Source organism: Apteryx rowi, unplaced genomic scaffold, assembly GCF_003343035.1.
Source record: "Apteryx rowi isolate R43461 unplaced genomic scaffold, aptRow1 scaffold_414, whole genome shotgun sequence".
NCBI classification, from domain to species: Eukaryota; Metazoa; Chordata; class Aves; order Apterygiformes; family Apterygidae; genus Apteryx; species Apteryx rowi.
The window spans coordinates 296563-319007 of record NW_020450647.1 but is presented as its reverse complement, the minus strand read 5'-3'; the positions used below and the strand labels follow the sequence as shown (position 1 = coordinate 319007).

General features: G+C 40.0%; 2 protein-coding genes across 2 annotated transcripts in view; one reads left to right on the top strand and one right to left on the bottom strand.

The window, feature by feature from the left end:
- Positions 1 to 14902: 14902 nt before the first annotated feature.
- MED31 (mediator complex subunit 31) lies at positions 14903 to 18860 on the top strand. The gene is made up of 4 exons (XM_026075933.1): positions 14903 to 15007; positions 16879 to 16956; positions 17612 to 17708; positions 18437 to 18860. Exons 1-4 carry the CDS (start codon positions 14998 to 15000, stop codon positions 18627 to 18629), a joined length of 378 nt encoding a protein of 125 aa, XP_025931718.1. The 5' UTR covers positions 14903 to 14997; the 3' UTR covers positions 18630 to 18860.
- A 1618-nt stretch (positions 18861 to 20478) lies between these two features.
- TXNDC17 (thioredoxin domain containing 17) overlaps positions 20479 to 22445 on the bottom strand; it is a 2513-nt gene continuing 546 nt past the window's right edge. The window contains exons 2-4 of the mRNA XM_026075934.1: positions 21794 to 21875; positions 21424 to 21499; positions 20479 to 20767 (exon numbers count right to left, since the gene is read on the bottom strand). Of these exons, the coding sequence (XP_025931719.1) occupies positions 20699 to 20767; positions 21424 to 21499; positions 21794 to 21875 (227 nt within the window). The 3' untranslated portion in view covers positions 20479 to 20698. The remainder of the gene's footprint in view (positions 20768 to 21423; positions 21500 to 21793; positions 21876 to 22445) is intronic.

The window sequence follows — 22445 nt, the reverse complement described above, 5'->3', positions numbered from 1 at the left end:
AACTTGTTTCTTCCAGAGGGAAATTCTAAGGCATTGCTCTGTCCTGTACGGAATAGAGGTAACTATAGCCCTGGCCATTAGGAGGCCCAGAGCAGAAGGTAGGAATACCATGCTGCTCAGAGGTGAGCAGGGAATGGGAGAGCTTTGTAAGATGAGTACGAAGCCCCAAGGTAGCGTATGGAACTGGTTTCAAGCATGAACACAACCTGATTGTAGAGAAATGAAGATGAGCCTAGCAATTTGTAAGGAGCATGCATATTCAAGAGTTCCAAAGGACTGGCAAATAGCAGACTGGATCTGCTGAGTCAGGAAGCTGGAAATGGAAGTGACAAGGACTACTGGAGTTCTGTAAAACACATTAATTGTAGAAATGAGTTTATGCATAGACTGACCTGCCTGGATGCACCATTTCCAGTGGCAGAGCTGAGGTGGAAAATGGACAATGGGATTTGTCATTCTAGTCACTTGTATCGCCAGAGTTTGGTTAAACATGGGTAAGAAAAACTTGCAGCTGCTCAGAGAGCTTTAACTCAAGACAATGAYGTTCCTTCTGGGGTGATGATACCACACAGGCTTCTCTGGGGAAGCCTGGGAGAGCTGGAGTGTATGTACCCATCCTGCTACAAAGAGCCTAAAGGTTTGGACTTATGCGAATTTAAACCAAAGTCCATCTAAGCCAGCTACCAAACAACTGAAAGTGTGGGTTCATTTTCACCTAGGATTTTGCTCTGAAGCCACTGTCAATGTGGCTTATACATTGGGATGGGATTTGTTTCTGTTTCCTGCTTGGGTCTACCATTTTTCTGTTTGTAGGTTTGAACAAAATAACATGAAAAGCTGAATCTTCTACTTAAGCTATCTGATTCTAGGAATCATTCTCCACGACATGAGCCTCAGAAAAGAATCAAGTTGATCACCTGAAGAAAGCAAAGAGTATTTATCTGAACAAAGCCTAAGGATATAAAATGATAATGGGGACAGTCCTGGGTGTTGTGAAAGATTTGGGGGAGGGAGAGGAAAACAATGTCAGTTTCAGAACCGATTGCAATTTTTGCTGTCTCCTGTTCTTGGTGGCTTGAACTGTGCACTGGTCTGAAGTGTCACAGTGACCCTGGCAGCTTTCTCTTCTTTGTTTTGGGCTTGAATTTTGCAGGCTGAATAGGGCAGATGTAAATGTAGTGATGTAGTGAATGAAGGGATGGTCACAACCACCCTTTACAGCATATAAGTTATAAATATGAAATGCACAGTGCTCACTTATAAGAAGCCTCCCTATCCAGTCATGACAATCTTTGCAGAAGTGACTCACCAAAGTGAGTTTTGAGCGTCCTTTCTTCCATTTACCATCTGCACAGCGAAGGTGAACGCAGGGAAGTTGTGTGCTGTGTGTTATCCTGCAGGGCAGTAGCGGGGTCAAGATGCCGTGGTATCCTGACGCTGAGGCCTCTCCTCTAGCCTGACGGTCTTGCTCTAGAACTGCACATTATAAATGAGGAGTAAGTTACTCAGCTCTATGGAAAAGGTTAGCTCTAATGTTTCCTGAGAGTTTATCCCAGACATATGGGGGTCGGCAGCCTGTTCTCTGCCCTGCAGCATGCCACCCCTCAGTCGTCCTGGCACCAGTGTTATCACAGTTGCACAGGGATCTGGGTCACTAGGTGGAAAATAACCCACAAACTGTTGTAGTAGAGGCACAGTGTCGTTGAGGAGAGGAAATGAATGGCCAAGGTGCAGGAGAAGCAGGAGTGGGATTTATGTCGTCCCCTTCGCAGGGATGCTGGTGGGCGTGTGCTCCTCCGATGCCCTGAGCTGCAGAGTGGGCTGAGCAGTGCATGCAAACTGCCAGGTGTCCTTCGGTGGACAGAACTTTAGCCTCCAAACAATGGCAGGAGAGCTGCGATTAATGCAGAGTAGGGGCAGGGAGGAGGTAAGTTTATTCTTTTGATGTGTATAATATCTAAAAGCTCACACTTCTGTATGCATCCAAAAGCTTAACAAGATGTTTAGTAGCTCTTCAAAAATAGAGCTGACTACACTGAATTCCAATACTACAACTAGTTTTTGCCCATTTAGGTTTTTCTGGAGCACTAAGTCAATAGCTGACCATTCATTATGGCATAAATATGGATTGTAGATTCTGGTCATAAGGAGGAGACCATTTCTTCTGTAAGAAAAAAGGTGTTATCCTTCCCATGTTTACTTAGGTACTTTATTTACCCATATGAAATTACTGTCTAGTGTTCTTTGGCACACAGCCTTTCAATGAGTTTTCATAAACCATTCCAGGTCAGAATGTGAGCTTCACTACAGTCTTCATAAAACACAATTTTTTTAGACAAACCATATTCTTAATGGAACTAAATGTTCCAGATATTAGAACAAACTACATGTGTGAACTATTCTTTGTGAACAATAACATGGGTTGGGTCTTAGCAAATATTTTAGCAGGCTAGCTGAATATCAAATTTTCCACCAGAAACAAAGTTAATAAGATCTTTCAATTAAACAAGGATTATTTCTGGAGCAAGTATCTGTTTTTCTCCAATATTTTGTCTTGTTTATGCAGTTAAACAGAAACCCAATTTATTTTGTGTATGTCACTAAGAATGTTCGTCCTTCAGTTACTGAACACAGAGCTTCCCTGGAAAAAGTGGGTTTTTAGCTCCTCTTTGAAAAACAGAAGCTGGGGAAAAAATTTTAAACTTTCCTGGGAGCATCTCCCTCTGCCCTTCTCTGAAGTTGCCTTAGTTCAGAGCTCAGATATGACTGTTTTCACTCATATCTATCTAATGATGTGATTCAGATCAATGCAGAGTAGATCTGAGGATGTCACTCTAGGATACTCAAAATGCACAACAGGTTAAAATTCACTCTCTAGGGATTCATATCAAGAACCAACTTTGCCCTTGTCTGAAGGGTGATCAAAGAAATAAACTGTGAATTCTTTGGCAGGTAGTCTGGGCTGAGCTGTTTGCAGTTTCATTTTGGGGTGATTGTTAAAATATTGTTGGTGACTAACATTTGGGAGAGTAATTAATTAAGTGTAGGTGCTCTTCATAAGCACCTCTCAGGTCTTTGCTAGTTTGTGTATCTCCTTGCAGCAGCCAGCCTGGTTCTGCGGAGTTCCTCCACTGCGCTGCGTTTGAATCGATCCATCAGCAGGTTGGAGGGCCAGGGAGAAGGTTGGGATTCTCTGCCTCCTGAGCAACATTCAAGGAATGGAAATTAAAAAGGCTGAGCCAGTTTTTCTCTGCTGTAGGTTGAAGGACTATAACAGCAGGAGACAAAAGATCAGAAAAAGACCCTAATAGAGTACTGGGAGGCAAGAAGGCATCTGCACTTATTAGCCTTATGCAGATGAGAGCTCCAAGTGCATACACTTTGTAAAGTATTTATAAAGCCTGCCTAGCTGGGTCATTCTGTGCAAGACTGCACAATATAGCAACCTTTTGCAGCGTGAGAGTGCTGGAGCTGTTGCAGGAAAGTTCAACCAGAAAGAGAAGAACGTTCGGGTGCAACAATGGAATCTGGCAGCCTGTTAAATGGCTGAGATTAACCAGAGATGTATGTGGTGGCCAGACCTCTTTAGGACAACTCTGACTATGACTTACTGCTGCAGCTCTTGCACTTAAAAGGAGAAGGCACAAGATTTTAAGAATCAGACTGTTTTGACTATTCTCCCAAAACTGGGAATAGTTTCCAGGAATCCTAGCATCCCAAATGTGGACAGGACACATGTTCCTCTCCTTTCTAATCACTTCTGAATGTTGCTGATAAAGGAGCTGCCTATTCCTACATGGAAAAAAAAAAAAAATCTGCGAATAACGTTTTCCCTCTGCTGTGCCCTTCTGCACTGGAGCTATTAAAGCTTCAGCTGGATTGTTTGGCTGCACTTGATAACTGTAGGCAAAAGACACAAGGAAAAATTGTTGATGAAGGGCTATTATATCATGCAAGCAAATTGCAGCGAGTCTACCATGAGAATGCTGTGATTTAAGACAAAGTTTGGGAATTGATTTCTTCTTCTTCCTTTCTCTTTTTCAAAGTCCTAAAATGAGCCTTTCTGTGCAAGGAAGGATCTCAAGGGATGGAGATGACACTGTCATTTCCTGCAAAAGAAAATGATCTTCTTTATTGTTTTATTATTCCCAGAAATGTCATCTTATTCTGGAATGTGACTCTTTCACTCAGGAAACCTAGTATCTGAGAAACGGCAATGGGATTCAGAAGTGAATTGTAGGGAGGTTCAAGCTAGGTCTCCAGCTAATCCAGTGGATTTGTTAAATGTTGTTGAGGGGCAGCTCAGCTCCTGAATGCTCAGGAGTTGAGTCAGGCTGAGGAGTAGGAAGGTCTGGGGCTGTGTCTCCCCTCTTCCTCTTAGTTTCAGGAAAAAAAGCTAATGGACTTGTTTTTTTTCCTCTGTGGAATTTGAGCTCTGAATCCTGAAATGACTGTTCAAGATCAACCGCAAGGGACAACCAGTTTGGAGAGGGAGGTGGGCCCACTGTACCTGTAGTAGATATATGAGGGAATGGTGATGCCCTGAGCAGCAATAAGGGAAGAAGGAGCCTCTATCCTGTTAGCACACTTCTGCCTATCCCCATAAATCCACATGGGTTAAAAGCAGGATTCATTACTGGAGGAGCCTGTAGATAACAGTGATGTTGCAAAGGCTGATAGATAAGAAAAGTTTGTGAGAAAATAAAATTCACTTTTCAAGAAGTCAGAGGGAAATAAAAGGTCAGAATTCTTTTTACTCATTTTCAATCTTGCGTAGGGTTTTCTCATCTTTATAACAAAGACAGGGTACTTCAACTTTTTTTCTGAGGGCGGATTTGAATAGCCTTCCCTATTACTTTGTCTGCACCTCCACTGACAGCAAACCTAGCCCYGTCACAAAACCTGAGGTCTGAATATTTCCTGAACACTGGAGATGTTACATCTGCAGCTACATCTCCCAAGAAAACAGATCCCTTCTCTTTGGCAAAAAGCGGTGATTTTTCTCTGCCCTCTGTATTTTTATATCAGCTCTGAGGAAATAATTAAAAGACCTGGAAACTTTGAAAATGTGAGGTTAAAACCCTGGGAAGATCATCTGCCTTGTAGTTAGTGTGTGTATATTATGTGGTTTGTGGTTAAAGATTCCCATAAAAGAATGGTTGGTAGAAGCAGTCAGGATTTCCATTTTTTTTTAAATATTCCCTTTCTAAACATGTTTGTGGGGTCACAGAAAATGTGCATTTTGATTTGTAGTAATTATTTTAATTCTGGAATAGATTTTGATCTCTCCCCAGTATCTAAGATGTAATCTGTTATTATCACATGTAATAAGAGATTGAGGTGCAGGAGTGCTGGGAAGAGAAAAAAGGGTTTTATGTGCTGGTCTCTATCAGATGACAAGGTCAAGGTGACAAAAGTCACATAAAAGGCAGTGTCACAACTGCCAGTAGTAACCTTACACCTGAGTGCAATCAACTGATTCTTTGGGTATTTTTATTAAGGTTCTCACAGGCTCCCCTGCCTTGTAGCTGAAGGACCAGGAACAAAGACAAGGGTCCCTCAGATCCCAGCTTTGGCTTTGACAGAAATCTGAGCCAAAATGTTTTTAATTCGATGTATTAGGCTCACTGAACTGGCATTCTGTGGCAGACCAGTACGTCTTAAATGGCCTGTAGACAACATGTAAATTCCACGACCAGTTTTTATGAGGTCTCTACCAGTGAAAAGTCATGGAATTTGTCTCAAGGTCCCGAGGTGAGGTTAACTGGGACTGCTCTTGGCTTCAGGCTGCAATCATATGGAGCCTGTAGGTCCGGCTAGTCCCTTAGATGACAAAGAAGAATCCAGAGACAGAGATAACAAGGCAGCATCAACCCCATGATCATTTACCCGTCTGGTCCCTACAACAGACTGTGGAAGCAAAGCTTATGCAGTTATGCTGTCCGTCTGTGTGTCCAAATATTTCCAGGACCCACTGGCTGATTTCAGGCCAGATTGTTGGATGGGGAGAGAATCTTGGAAAAATATGTATCTGGTTAGAAGAGAGACCTGGTTATGCCCTAACAATGAGAAATGTCACAAGGGAACTCCAGAAGACAACTTTGACCACAAATTGTCACTAGAAATTTTGCTCATAGCAAATTAGGCTTTCTTAGTTCTTGTACTCCTAGAATGACATTTTAAATAATTTTCTTGCTATTTACCATTCAAAATGCTAGTCTTTAGAGAAGATGCATGGATGATGTAGGTGCAAAGCACCCAGGAAAAATCCTGTGAAGAGACTAGATGGCTGGTAAGCCGTTTCTAGAAAAGCAGGAGCTATAACAGCAGCACACTGAGGTATCTTAGTATATTTACCGTTGTGCAGAGATAGGAAGAAGAAAGAAAAGTAAGCAATGCCCTGCAAGATCACCGACACATTCAGCTGGGTGTAAAGTCAAGATGTCTGTCTCCAGTGAAATGAGTATTGCTCCATGAGTATCTTTAACCTGCTGATGTCTGTTAGCCTCAACCATTCAGAAGCTCCACATGTTAGGTATAAGGGGTAGGCACAAGAGCTCTTCTCGTAGCCTATGTTTCCTAGCAGCATCTTTATTTTTCTCATCTTCCTCGTTGATCAAACAACAGTACAGTTTGCCTCGAGTGAATGGCTGGTTGTTTTAACATGGTTTAATTAGCTTTCCCTGTATTCCATCTCAGGAGTCTAAATATTTACTGGTCTGTGTTTAGTCACAAAAATGCAATTCAATGCAGTAAGCACTCACCTTGCACTAAAATTTTCAGCCGTTCCCTCTTGAGTTTCCAAAGAGAATCTTATAGCTGGGTTGATGATAGACCCAAAACCCAATTAAGAAAATGGAAAGGATTATACTGATCTTAATATGCTTAAGAGAAAGCAAAAATAACGAGGAAAAATATAATATTAAAATAAATAAAAAACAAAGGATCTGACCTTGAGACTTTTTTCCTTTTCTTTTTGCCAGGGTTAAACTGGAGGACTGCAAAATCAGGCATCTCAGAAATTATAATTATAGTGATAGTTATAGTTTCACATTTCTCTTAGTTGTAACGTTCTATATAAAACTGTACATAAAAAAACCTTCAATTTTTTTAAAATAAAGTGGTCTAGGAAAAGGCATAGATTCAAACAGCAATAGGCTGCTCTCACTGAGCTAGAAAAAACAGCTAACCAGCTGAAACATATTATTAATTATCAGACGCGAGCAAGGAACAAAGGGACTGTAAAGAACCCACCGCAGAGAAACTATGTTTTTATGCCAATTAATCTCAACATATTTTAATTAAGATTTTTAACTTTGCAATAGAGCAAGAAAATAAAGTTGAATGTAATGCAAATAACATGTCAAGATGTGCTTTATCAGCATAATTCTGTAATAATTCATAAACTCTAGGTTACTTGAAGCTACTTAAGTTTATATGTTAGGCGTAATTCAAACATATCCTACTATAGTCCTAAAGTTCAAAGGTTACAGTCCTTGCTTACAACAGTTATATTTAAACTTGCTTCCTAAGGAATTCAATACTTTTGTTTGACTGAATGCTGTATAATCTTAAGTATAAATTGGCTAGCATGCAGCTAAAGAGAGGGTTTATATTCTTGCCAAATATTTATGTAGGCATCCATGAAACTGTAATGATTTGTGCACCACCTTTGCAATGACCAAGAATCAAAGTTATCTTCTTCATGTGTGGATGAGCTTGTGGGTGAGTTTATACAGGATACTTAGAATTTTACTTGCCAGCAGGAAGGAATCTCACTAATCATAACATTTTTATTACTAGTGATTATGCTTTTTGAGCTGTCTTTCCTTTACCTATAAAAGTAGCTGTAGTGTTATTTCTAGTACAGTTAGATGTCCCTGTACAAGGTGAGGGGACAGTTACTCTCTTAAGTTAAACAGTTAAGATGGGAGTTTAAAAGCTGGAAATAAATTGGGTGGTTTTTTTCTATTTAGCCCTGATGATTTCATTAGCATGACTCATTTTTATTAGATTGTTAATACTTATCGTTAGCAGCACAATGGACCTGGTGGCAGGTAAAAATGTTTCATGAAATGGAAGTCCCCGTTCTGTTCTGGAATAAGAGGACTGGCAGGCCAATATAGGACAATGCAAATGTTTCTCTTGCTTACACCCCATATGCTCAACACTGCATTTGGTTTAGCATTTGTCCTACAGTTTGCAATGAAACTATATGCCTGGGATTTTATTGTTTTGATCTTCAGCTGACTTCAGCTGGCAGATCTGTATGAACTTCAGCTGCTCTTTCAGTTTATACCTGGGGAAAGTCAGTCTTGGGGTCTGAACCAGTACATCAGTATGCATTTTCACTCTCTGTTATCACTAACATTAAAGTAGCACCTACAAGCCCAACATCTTCAAGTCTGGCTCTCCAACATAATTAGCATTACTATTTGGTTTGAGGGCTCTGATTTACTAGGGGCCCCAGTTAAGTCTAAAACTCCTTCAGATCTGAGCTTGCAGCTCAGGTTCCAGCAGTTTGGCCCAATCAGCATCATAGGGGTGAACAAGATGTGTTGAACGCTCTTGCTTGTCTACCATCCCCTTTCTTTCTCTGGCCCATTTTGCCAGCCCCCCTATTACATTATAAATCTTCAGAAAAGGCTTGAGTTTTTGGCCACGTTCACTAGACAAGAACTCATTCAGGCTCTGAGCTGTCAGGGAAGCTCTGTATCCCACAGTGCAGTAGCAAACTACATGTTTCTGCTTTTCATGTTCTGAAATAGAAAAAAAAAAGTGTAACTAGAGGTGGAATTAAAATTTATTTACCAACTACAAAATCTATAAAAACACCCTACTTGCTAGTCTGGTGTAACCAAATCCAAACAATCTAAACCTAGACACCCAAAATTTACATTTCACAGTGTCCCTGTGTGTGTGGTGAAGGAAGTCTTATTCGGCTCTTAAGCTTTCAGGCTATAGTTGGGGGAAGGAGGGTGTCACAATTTCAAACAGTTCTCAACTGTGGTGCTAGAAAACTTCCTTATTTTTTAAAAACAAAATCTTATATTCTCATGTACGGAAAATATTTGTTACTATGCCATCTGGCAGAACTGCCAGTCTGTTGTTGTGATTATTAAGAATAATGCCCTCATCTGTAGTTTGTGTGAGGATGTCTATTAGTTTAAGCACCAAATTAACCATTTGTTTCTTACTTGCTGAACACAACCAAAACATAATATAAAATAGAGGGGGTATAGTTTTCATGAATTTCAAAATCATGCCAACAATTTCCTTAGTTTGAAGCAAAACTCTTTATGGTGTTTTCCCTGCASCCTTCAGCTGAGTGTCACAGTAGAAGAACCTAAAAATGCAATGGCTTAAAAGTGGATCAAACTAAATCATTATCAGACTTTTATTCAAAAAATGAAATAACTGTAATGGTAATCCAAAATAGATAATGGAAAATAAGAGAAATTGTTCGTATTTGCAACCATTATAAAATAGATAACAATATCTGTGATCTTCAGTATATCGTTCTGTAAGCTTGGCTATGGATCTCAGACTCAGGAGGTTTTGCATTCCTTTTTTACTGGGGAAAGACTGTTTTTTCTGGCATGTTTGGTACTCGACAGGCTAATAGTTTCTGCAAATCAGGCCCCACTTACCCTGGTTCAATTCAGCAATATTCCCTTATAGCATCTTTAAAAGGGCTTCAAATGACAAGCAATACCTTTCTGAAGATGTTCCTGCAGAATTTCTTGTATATTGTTACTCTCAGGGTCGATACGTATTGCTCCTGGCAAATGGCTGACCTCAAATTCATCTGCCTTCCGGATGTCCTAAGAATAGAACATTGACATATTTTTTAACCAGATCATTAAAGAAGAACATAAAATACTTTCTGACCATGCGAAATATACAACACGACATCTAAACTTCAAGGTATCTTTGTTCTAAATTTTTGTCCGAAGCTGGAGGAATACTATAGTTGTATGTGTGCAYATTTCTGTGTCTGCAACAAGCAACAGACTTTCAAGCCTTTGGCTCACCAAATTTACAACTTCGTTTAATAGTCTTCAGATTAAGATTGTTCTACCTAGGCTATCATAGGCTGGCTTTTGAAATGCACGTTATCTGCCAGTTTCTTGACCTCAAAAATAGAACTCAGTGAACAGTTAAGCCTTTAATTAAACATGTTCTAACAATTGTTTCAGTCAGTGATAACTATGATCTTGCTTCTATTGAGTTACAATTATAGCATGGGAGTAAAAAAATTGCAGACTTTGTACTGACTTGTTATAAATATAACATAATGTGTAGCCTGTTCTCTGTTATTTAACCATATTTAACACAGGATACTCTCCAGTCTGCAAAAATCTGTCTGACATTTTATGGATAAAATCCTTTAAGATGTATTGATATGGATAATGACAAGTTTGCTTTCTATGCTAAAGTAGATGGTTAAATGTATGAATCAAAGGGGATGGCTTGGGGTCAAGGCATTGGGTATGAAGTACTTTTTGTTCCACAGGATCACTGCTTTCAAACATAAAGCCTTGCTGTATCTTCYTTTCTTTCTGATGCCAATGCACTGTGCTATGATCTCAGATGGACTCTTTGCAACATCCCACTTTCTCAGTGTCCACCTTCAAGATCTAATAGCACTTCAGATAAGATATGACTATATTTTCTCCAGTGTATAATGGAACCTTGCTGCTTTCAGATCTCAGAATTGGCTCCATCTCATGGTTGTGTCTCTATGTCAGGACAGATTCTGGAACTTCTACTGATGATTTATTATAACTTACTCCATACACTTTTCCATTTTCTAAAAAGGAATTATTGCCAGTGCAGTACTCTTCAACATGACTAAAAATGCCAGAATCTAGCCTCTAGTTTGTCATATTCTCTGAAACTCATCAGTATAAGGTTTGTGCTTAAATAAGTGGAAAACATACTCAGCTAAAAATTATATTATTGTCAGTTACAACTATCCAGTGTGAAAAACAGCACAGTTGACTGGGATAGATAACTTTAATTACAGGGTAATAGTTTCCATCCCTAAGCCCTCAAAAGGCACTTTGAATTAAGTCATAGTGATGAGCATATGAGATCTCACACTAGCTGCAGGAAACACTTTGTTATCGGTCTGAAACTGAATGACTGAGTCCTGCAAAAAAACAAGTACCTTTATAATATCTCAAATACTAAAGGAGAGTCATTTTTTTGCCAGATGGAGGATACTTCATTTAACACTAGAAAAGACTGAAGGTATGTGTGGCAGCTGGAAAGACAGGTTACGTCCAGACATTGAAATCAAACTACAGATATTAGTAGACACATTATGATACCTCATGGACCTGGAAAGACCTTTGGTACCTGCTATCTAGGGTTTTCCTAAATACAACATTTATAAAGACATGTCACAAAACTGATTTTATTGTCACTTAGCTACCATCTGTAATTACCACTGCAGCCGTGTGTCTCTTCTTGAATGCAATTTTCAACTTTCAACAGGTTAATTTACTTAAGGTGGAAAGCAGTATCTCATCTGCTTGTGTTCATTAAGTAATATATCTTTATTTAACATATATATCCACCATAATTCACCGCCAACTTTAATTTTAGCATATTCTGTCAAAATGCTTTAGAGAAAATAAAGGCCAGGCAACAGTGTTCAGACAGAGTCAATAATAGGGATTGCAGTCTAATCCCTACAGAAGGAGAAACTGAGGAAGGGATGTTGCCACTGTTTTACAGCAATAATAAGGAAAATTCCTGGCTCACAGTCATATGTTAACACCTATCCCCTGGATGTTTGACTGAACTGAGGAAAAAAATCCATCTTTTCCTAGAGAATGTTCTTGGCCGTTATAGTATGGCCCTGACTTTCAATTTTGTTCCTAGTTTTGATGGTCAAAAATTGAAATGCTTGACTTAATTCTAGCAAACCTACATAGTAATTTAGTTCCTGTGACCAACCCTTTCATAGGATCCTTTCCTCTGAAGTCAGTCTTGGGAGAGAAATCACATTCCAGAATAGCAATGCAGACACGTGGGATCTGTTTGATCTCTGCTTTTAGCCCAAAGTCTGTGTTTACTGGGGAGTGACTTGATATGTTTTGATATAGTAATGGTTGTATTCCACAACCACTAAAACCTTGTCTGAAAAAAGCAACACTATTTTATTAAGAAAAAATAAGCACAAATCCTTTTTAGATATTTTTGTAACCCAGTTCCCAGGGTGAAAAAAATCACACTACATAGAAAAAGATAGTATTATGGAAAATTGCTAACCAAGACACCAAGATAGTTTAACAAATGAAAATAGCAATCACCTCCTTAAAAAAAAACTGTCAGGTTTCAGGTAACCCTGTAAGCCTGTACACAGTGTGCTGTGGCGCAAGTGCCTAATGATACAACTGCACTGAAGCTAAGCTAGGTTGACAGTGCTAAACCACAGAGGTTTATTTTAGCCAAGGTCTGAATAAACTAGTATGTGACATGAGGCAGAACTGTAACTTTTGGAATAAATTTACAACCTCAGAAGCTGGGCTCCTCGCCAGGGTGCTGATGCAACAGTGCAGCTCCACTCTGCACTCTTGGAATTTTATTTATTAATTAACTATTTATTAACTGGTTTCACTCTGAGCCAACTTTTTAAGCTGATGAAGAATTAACTAGAGAGGTTGACTGAAATCTCCTTGGCTCATTGTAAAGTTGCTATTACAAACAAAACAAAGTTCAGTCCCAAATCTCTCTCCAGTACACAAAAAGAAAAAAAAAATCAAAATGTATTTTAGGGTTGATCTCTACTTTCCAATTTTGTTCTGCTCTGGACCTAATCAACAGTAGCTGATCTAGTACAAAGTTAAAATGAATGTTCTGCAAATACAACACAAGGTCATTTTCTTTTATCCTTCTTAGCTCAAGCATATGTTGATCTGGAAAAAAAGGCATGTCTAGAACATTGCCCCCAAAGGTGCTTTCTAATGGAATTGGAACGGAATTGCCTATCTGGTAAAAGCTGCCTTTCAGGACAGAACAAACCATTTTTCCAACGTTAATTTTCTCTACAAGGTTGTTTAGCCACATTGTACATCAAATCTGTGATGCTAAAGCATGAAAAGTTCAGATCTGGAACATGGGGCCTTCTTGAGAAACCCAGAGAACTGACGATTCACTAACGCCTGCAACGACTGAAACATAAATGCAAAGATTCTTGGCAAAAATGAACACTCCAGGCCATGTCAGTGCCCCCCAAAAGAGCAATGATAGTGACAGGGCAGTAGTATGAAAAATCCTGGCATGGAGATATTCATTATGGGCTCAAGGCAGTCTGGCTGTAGATACAGATGCCGTCTAGAGACAAGACTCTCCTACAGCTTCCACCGAGGGGAGGCTATAGCTGAAGTGCAGTTAGTGTTTTAGACACTGCAACACCCCACAGAAGGAAGTCACAGGAAACCTGATATCCTAAGTTCTGCTGTTCATAGAATTCCTTGGTTTTAATTTCATTTCTCTCTCTATTAGAGCTAGGTTTAATAACACAATTTTTAAAATCAATTTTATTAAATTCTAACTTAAAATATTTTGTAGAATTAGAAAAGTAGTAACCTCTTAATGTAGATTATAAAGAGATTAGAATGGCAAATAATCATTTCTGCTTGATTTTAAGCATGACTTGCTTTAATTCCTAAGCACCAAATTACTTACGAAAATAAGTAGTTCTTCTGGCTTTTCCTCCAACCARCTTTGCAATGTCTCTGTAGAAACTGATTCCACATCTGGAAAAGACTTCCGCACCCATTCGATAGCCAAGTCCATCATTTCTGCAGGGTCAGTTACGTTTAATTTATGGATCTCCTCCAGAAATTCTGTTGCCATTGCTTTTGGGGCAGTACAGAACTATAAAGAAAACACTCTCAAAATGCACGCTTAAGATGTCCTCTTTACTTATCTACTTGATGATAGGTCACATGGCTGATTTATTATATTTGGATAACAGCCATATTACTGTTAGCAGAAGAACAATTTTTTCTAAAAAACAAGCCTAGAAAATGCAGATACAAGGATGATACATTTATGCCTACACTAGACCACAATGGAAGTAACATTTCACATGTGACTTTTTTTTCCAGAAAGTAAAGCTTGCAAATTTTTGGTAACTGCTGCATAAAGGTGGCCAGTAAAGGTTCTGGAGGTCAGTTTGCTTTGTTCTCAGAGTGAAGTGATTGATATCAAACTGAGCTTTGACTGTCTGAAAAACACCCTGGAGCTTGCACTTTGATTTTAGCAGCCTCTGCCACTTCATGGTTTGAACTGGGCTGCAGGAGAGCACGGGATGGCCAAGCAGTTTGAAAGGAGAGGACATTTCCCGATACTGTCGTCAGTCCTGGTTCGCACGTGGATACCGAAGCCTCTGGATGCACATCRTTATGGGCCCTGCTGCCCTGAACACACAAGAAGTGCCCCCTCACAGCGGGGAAGAGATGAGGCCTATCACACTCAAAATTCAAATTTCTGTCAATCTTATCTGTGCTTTTCTGTGTAATATCGTTGTGGGAAAAGTAATCCCTCTGTGTATCGTGTATTTCCCTCATAACTGGAAACCGAAGAATTAAAATTATCATCATTTTTCCAAGGGATTTGATATAAGTACCTAAACATACAGTGCTGAAGTAGGAACCCTATCATCATATGTCTGAGAACTGTGAATGACAAATACCACTTGAGACACCCTTTTCACCAGAAGAAAATGGCGGTAAACGGGAAGCCTTCTCCCCTAGCAACGCCCCTGACTACGACGTCAGCCCGCCGTTGCGTCGCCCGCGCGCTAGGAGCCCCGCCCCGCGCGGGCCGAGGCCCCGCCTCCGCCCCCGTTGCCGGGCAACCGCCGCCGCCTTCCCGGCTTGCCTCGGTGCCTCTCGCTGTCGGGCTTCCGTCCAACCGCCCGGGGTGTGGCCGTCGCCATCTTGTGCTGGGGGGGGGTGCGCAGCCAGAGGTGCCGCCATGGAGGCAGGTGAGGGCGGGCGGGCGGTGGCCGCTCCCCGCCCGGCGCTCGCGGTGCGGGGCCGCGCGGCGAGAGGCGGCGGGGCTGGCGCTGGCGGGTGCGGCCTGCTCCCGCTGCTCCGCGGCCCGAGGAGGCCGCTCCCGCAGGGCAGGCTGGGGCCGACCCGCGGGCGGCGCTGAGCCCGCTCCCTCGGGGCGGGGGCGCGGGGGAGGCTGCCCGGCCTCGGCGCCCTGTGCTCCGGGCCTTGCCGCGTCCGCGGCGCCCGCAGCCTTGGCCCCCCCGGCCGGCGCCGCTTCCCCCGCGCGCCCCTCTCGGCGCGCGACCTTGCCCCCTTCTCCGCGGGTGCCGACCCCGACTTCGTTTTTAACGTTTCCCGGGGCTCAAGACTCTGAGTTGCAAATCTGGGACCGCACGTCCTTCAGTCTAACTCGTCCCGTCCCTGATCTTTATTTCTGTAGAAAGCACTAGTTTTCATAGCCCGCGACGGGCTGGTAACTATACCCGGATAACTTTTTAGAAAAAGAAAAGTGTGTTTAGGTGCAGCTGCTTTGGGAACATCTATATTCTGATGTTAAAATTCGTTCATGGTTTCAGCTGGGAATTGAAGATTAGCCTCACAGGCTTGTGAATGAGTGGTCTCTAGTGGTGACAGCAGGCCACTGAGAATTGAGAGCCCTTCTTTGGTCAAGATGGGTTTGCTATTTGTTCATTATACTTGAGATTTATGAATTCTCTTCACTTGGCTTTTCTTTTCCCATGTTTTTGACTTACATTATACTAGTCTCATATTCTCTATTCAAGTTTTTTTTTTTTATACGAATTTAGCTATTCCTCCATATATAAGTATCGTACCGATAATGCTCCAATCCGTTAGTAGTCCTTCACTGGACTTGCTCCAGTATGTCCATGTCTCTCTCATACTGCGGAGCTCAGAACTAGACACAGCACTCCTGATGTGGTCTCGCCAGTGTGGAGTAGAGGCAAAAGATCACCTCCACCAGCAGCTAGCAGTGCTCCTTCTAATGCATCCCAGGATGCTGTTGGCCACCTTTGTTGCAAGTGCGCATTGCTGGCTCATGGTCAACTTGTCCACCAGGACCCCCAGGTCCTTCTCTGCAGAGTTGCTTTCCAGCCAGTTGACCCCCAGCCTGTACTGGTGCAGGGGATTGATTATTCCTCCCCAGGTGCAAGACTTTGCATTTCCTTTTGAACTTCATGAGATTCTTGTTGGCCCATTTCTCCAGCCCGTTGAGGTCCTGCTGAATGGTGGCGCAGACAGCTGGTGTATCAGCCACTGCTCCCAGTTTTGTATTGTCAGCAAACTTGCTCTGTCCCATCATCAAGGTCACTAGTGAAGATGTTAAACAATACTGGACCCAGCATCAACCCCTTGGGGGTCTCCACTAGTGCCTGGTATATATTGTAGCGTGAGAACATTGCAGTGTTCMCTCATGTACCATATGAAGACATCATCTTTCTGCAAAAAAACCTGCTGCCTTGCACTACTTCTACAGTTATGTAAAACTAGGATTTCAGTGGGCTGTTCGCACTGCCCTCTTCTCAGCTTCTTAAATTTTCCCTGTATAAATATCCCAGGCTCCTTGCTTTTTCCTGTTCCTTCACTTTAAACAAGTGTCAGTATGCTTTCCTCCATTTCTTGCATCTTGCTTGGCTGTAACAACCATATTTATGAATGCAAGGCCAACACTGATTCATGTAATGAATGAACTTTTGCTAAATGAATCCATGTTGATTATGGGGAGTTACTGCTTTATCTACTCCTTTTTAAACATATTGTCTATATACTGCTCAAACTGAGAAACTGACTTTCAGATCTATTGTATGGGTCCAGTTCTTACTATTTTTCTCATCTGTATCAGATGATACAGGAAATCGACTGCGGTTCCAGCTGGAGTTGGAATTTGTTCAATGTCTGGCTAATCCAAATTATCTTAACTGTAAGTACTTCAAAGTAAATGTCAGCATCCTGAGAAATGAATATTGGTCTTAATTATTTTTGGTAATGCTAAACAAAGAAAAGCAAATGGATCTTTCACAGGATAAAGGTAGTCTGTAAATATTTCCATTTGTCCAGATTTACAACAGGTAGGGGGGTTTAAATGCAAAATGTTTTATTTGTTGAAATAAAATTAAATACATCTACATGTAGAAGAAAATAAGAAGCTCAAGCCTGTAATAAAAATAATTTCAGGATAACAGTATTCCTTTATCTAAAATCAGAATTTTACAAGTGTTAATAATAGTTTCAGATACTGTACTTATCTCCCTTGAATTTCCCTGCCAATTTTGATGCTACAGTCAAAATTTTCTGTTTTAAAAAGCTGTTCTCTGCCTTGTTGCTGCATGAAAGACACATACCATAAGGGAGATGAGACTAGCTTATTGTGCTTAGAATGCTGACATAAAATATAATATACTTTTTCCTTGTATATTTATTTCATCTTGAATTGATCAAAATTTGATTGTAATTTTAAAGTAAAGTTTTGACTCAAATGTTCATTTGTATAGTTTTTGAATATGTATTCTTCAAGTTTGGCAGATTTTTTTCCTGCCTCTGTAACTGACAGTTCCTTATTTGTCATCTTATTTCAGTCCTTGCACAGAGAGGCTACTTCAAAGACAAAGCTTTTGTAAATTATCTTAAATATTTACTTTATTGGAAGGAACCTGAATATGCAAAATACCTAAAGTAAGTGTTAAAATCACTTAGTGTTCTAAATTTTAATGATGTGATGTTCACCCTTTGTTAYGTGCTGCGTAGCAGTATGTCAGTATTTGATTTCTGCCTGCAACCCTACTTTTGCCCTCTCCACTGTGTTTTGCTATTTCCAACAGTCCAGCTATAACACAAATAGACAAAATGATAGAACTTGTCTTTCATCAGTTGTGCAGTGAATTTTTCTTTTGCAAACTGTATCTGCAGTTTATCATTTGTTTAAAATATCAATATTGAACATTGTGGTACAAAACCACTTCAGTTAGGCCCAGTAGCCATGTTTTGAGAGTGATTTTTGCAATGTTGTTGCTTATATGAAGTAAAGGATGGTTTTGCATTTTTCTTAGTGTTACAACTCTCCTTCACATTTTGGGAAAACAGTTCTTGGTTTTACTCTTTAAATGAGCTCTTGAAATAGATATTGTAGCTGATATGTATTTGTTTTAATCAAATCTAACTATTAGAAAAGTTACCCTATGCAAGCATGTGTATGCATCTATAGATGTTATTGGACTCCTTGTTTCCTAGCGTTATTAAGGTATGTATTAGCGTCTAGAATATTGTAGTTTTAAATGGGTTGATACTTGAGTAAAGCACGTACGTGAAAAACGAAAATAATGGGCTGCAGAATTACTGGAGGCTCCAGTCTTAGTGTACCTTGTAAAAATTTTTATTAAAGCATATGTTTATTTTTAATGCAGGTATCCTCAGTGTTTGCATATGTTAGAGCTGCTCCAATATGAACATTTCCGCAAAGAACTGGTAAATGCTCAGTGTGCTAAATTTATTGATGAGCAACAGATTCTTCACTGGCAACACTATTCACGGAAAAGAATGCGACTCCAGCAAGCACTGGCAGAGCAGCAGCAACAGAACAACACCTCAGTAAAATGAAAAACATTCTGCAGAGTGACAAGGTGGTACTTTGAATCACTTCAAGTACTTACAAGAGAGGACTCTTGGTAGTTTTGGCTGTGTGTACATAAATATGTAACTTTACCTCCTCATTTCTATTGCTAAAGTCTTTTTGATTTATCAAGTGACTAGGCTTTTTTTTTTTCCCCCTGTAACTTGTATCAACATTTTAAAGATATAAGACTAATAAACTCATAGTTCTGTAACTTATTCTGTAGCATTAACAGTCTCAAAAGAGTGTTATTACAGGTCTTTGTTCCTCTTGAAAACAAAATGTAGGATTTTTTTAGGGCACTGTCACTTAAGTATCTAACAAAAAAGTATAGTTCAGAGTCTGGTTTTAAGAGGCATGTTCCCTGGAGAACAATGCTATATCTCAAAGTGTTGCTAAGAACCCCCTTGTGTACTGCTTTTTACAACTGCAGGATGAGCAAAGTTAAAGTGAAGATATACAAAATCTACAATGTGGATGTTTGCCTTGAAACAGAGCTGAGCTATAACATGTCATTTCTGTTTATCTGGTAATCATTGTTGCAGGGAGTCTTGCAGTTTTGCTTACAGTATACTTTAGAGACAGAAATCAAAGTGTGAAGACACAAGGACTGCAGGAGTAGAGCAAAGTTAAGTGATATAAACCTTGCAGTCAGATATTATGCAAATACTAAACAGAAGGTAGAGGAATAGGCTGTAGCTGTATCTATTCCATTAAAGTCAGTGTATTTTAATGGAATACACGCTTTACTTTCTGCCAGTGAAATACTAGATGCTTGTAGGCTTTCCTACAGTAAGTGTAGTGAAAATAACTTGTGTTACAAAAGGGTGTAAATGCTTGCACTAGTAGAGAAGCATTTGCCCTTTGTTTATTTCTGTACAGGATTTTTTTTTCTCTTAAGATACATGGATTTTGGCAGCTGACAGGGATTTAATTTTCTTATTTTTAGATTGTATTCAAATGAGTATAGTTTTCTTTGTGTAATGAAGAATAAAATGTAGAATCAAAAAGTGGCAGAACTCTTAGGCTTCAGGGACTTCTACATAATGTGACTTGTCAGTTAAAAATACAATTTATTAAACTAAGTTAAAAATACAGTATAGCTTGAATGTTCTGCTTCTAAAGATTAGGCTTAGTTTAGACAATTTTTTCCTTTCTGGATACGTTCAGACAATACCCCTTCATGCTATATTTCACATTCTTGTAAGAGCAGGTACTGTGACCATTAAACTTCAGTGTGTGACCAGTGACACCAAGACTGTTAGTCTTCAGCTCATCATACTTAGACTGAACACATAAGCCATTAACTATCTTACGTGTTGAAAATTTGTCTTAATGGCTTTGGTAGCTATGTAAAAATCTCATTTAGGAAGAATACACAGATTCTTCTTTCTCCTATTCTTCCCACTTAATTGCTAAGCTACACCTTTAATAGTAAGTAAGTCTTTTTCTTCAGTAAATCTAGGCTGAACACAGAGTAGTTGCTGCTGATCTGGTAGGAAATTGATTTACGGACACTTTAAGTCTTCACTTTGTTTTCTAGAAACTGTAGTTTGGCCGGCATTCTTCTAAGAAAGAGTAGTAGATGCCTTCCCTTTGCTTAGAGTAGTACATTCCTTTTGGCTGAAAGGATGCAATAAAGAGTTAAGAGTCAATAGGCATATACTACACTAGCAACTTCGCTACCATTAACAGATTTAGTTAATTATTTAAAAGAATAGTTGCTTGTGGATAGCCTTAAACAGAGTATCTACTTTAGCTATGCACTGTTGAGGGAAAGAAGAAAGTGTATATGAAGTGTTTCATAATGTGAGCTYGGCTCCTTTGAAAAGAGACTGTTTGTTGCAAATACAAATTTATTTCAAGAAGAAAGGAAAGATACAATTTTGCATTTTGAGATTTTAGTGGAAGGTTTGGACCTAGAATTTATATGACATTTATTTTGACTACTCAGAAGTTGTAATTAACCATGATAGTGTGGAAAACAAAGACCCCTGAAAGGACAGAGCAAATAACTGAAATGAGCATCTTAATAAATGATTGACTACTGGAAGATTTAATCTTCAGTAAACAACATACGCACGAGCTCTGCCTTAAAACATTCTTCTTCAACCAGCTTCTGAGGCTGAAAGAAAAGTTAAGATGTTTTAGGGGCGATTCAAAATCCTGTTCAAGACGAGAGCTATTTGTATATAACATTAGCCTTGCTTCAGCAATTGTTTTTCATGTATGGCAAGTGGGAGTTGAAGGGAGCAAGCAGTGAGGCATAATTGAAAAATGCCTGAGGGTTTTCTGCTCTGAGTCATTCCTTAGAAAGTAACTGCTAATTTAATTAACTTGTACAAGTTAAAACGTGGTCTGACAGGTTTAGTGTCCTCAACTAAAAAGCACGAGAGTTCATGGGAGTCAGAGTTGTAGTCTGTTTGAATCAAAGTATACTGCGCTAATACTGTTCCACTCCCATAATTCGTCATTTGGATTTTCTAAAGCTGGAGGAGCTGCAAGTCAGGAAGCTAACAAGATGTTATTAAGAATTTTCTCTCCCCCTTCAACCTCTATTTTACTACATTTATTACAGAGAAAATTCTACAGAAAACAGATCAGTTGTCTGTTTGAGCCAGGAAGGGGGGGAGGGCAGAAGAGATTTTTCTGATTGTCTGCTCTTTTTAAATAAGAGGGCATAAGACAATGTGGATGGCAAATACCAATTTATAGCCACAAGCTCCTGCCAGTTTCTCACTCAAATGCACATAGACCCAAAAAATGTAATAAATCACTTACTGTTCCATATTTAAGTAGTGTAGGCACTCCTGTTAGTTTCAGATTCTTTCTGAATTCATTGTTGGGATCTTTCCAGCTGTTCAGAAGGAAGGTGAATAACAGCTTATACAGATGCACTTTGAAGTCAGCTCGTTAAAATTCTTCCACAAGGATGATTCAAAGGGCCTCACTCCCCACCTCCCCAACCCAGTTCTCAGCACAAGTACACAGACAGTTCACATTAGGGATGGTGTAGATCTCAAAAGTTGCAAAATGATTCATTCTTCACAGAAAAGGGCAGTTTGGTCAGTAGTTTCAACAGGTTAGTTAGCCACCAGTCCAAGAATAACAAAGTTACATCAGCCATTGGCATTAAAACATTTTTACTTACTAGGCTCTGTCTCCTACTAGGCAGTAGATGAATACAGACCCATCAGGCATGTTATGAAGTTCCTTCCTCACAATGGGTTCAGCTAGAGAGTAATTTATTAATCAGTTAGTAGTTAATACTTTTACTGTGCTACAGAATCACATGGATCTACTTGGACAAACAAAGTTGCTAGTGCTGATACTTTGTCTGCCTCAGGCAGAGGTCTGGGAAGCTTTGCAGAACTTAAAGGGACTGGCCTTTGAGCGAAGGCCACTTTCTATTTAGCAAGTAACAATTATTGCCTGTCTATATGAGAGCCCATCAGAACAGCAGTAAGCTGCTCTCATATGTAATTTGGCATATATGATGCAGCAAAGTTCAGCGTGACGTATTGGGAGGAGCCACCAAGTTAACGTCACATTCTACTGCACACACTAAGTCACTTCTATCCCTTGATATATAAAGCAGAGGTGAATTAACTGATCATAAGATTCACATCTAATTGTCTGCRGAGCCAGATAGAAATATTAGCCTTCGTAGAAAGCTCTGCTGAACAGCATATTACATTGCATGCTATTTGGTGGGATGTGGTTAGTGAAACAGAGACCAGCACAGGCCGTTTATCAGTGAAGCAGCAGCTTTGCCAGCTCCAGCTCCCAGTCACATCCCAGTC

Bases quoted from the DNA above. Each gene is read 5' to 3' on its own strand.
- MED31 (XM_026075933.1), top strand. The intron at 16,957-17,611 runs GTAAGTACTTCA...ATCTTATTTCAG, and splicing joins TAATCCAAATTATCTTAACT to TCCTTGCACAGAGAGGCTAC. The intron at 17,709-18,436 runs GTAAGTGTTAAA...TTTTTAATGCAG, and splicing joins GAATATGCAAAATACCTAAA to GTATCCTCAGTGTTTGCATA.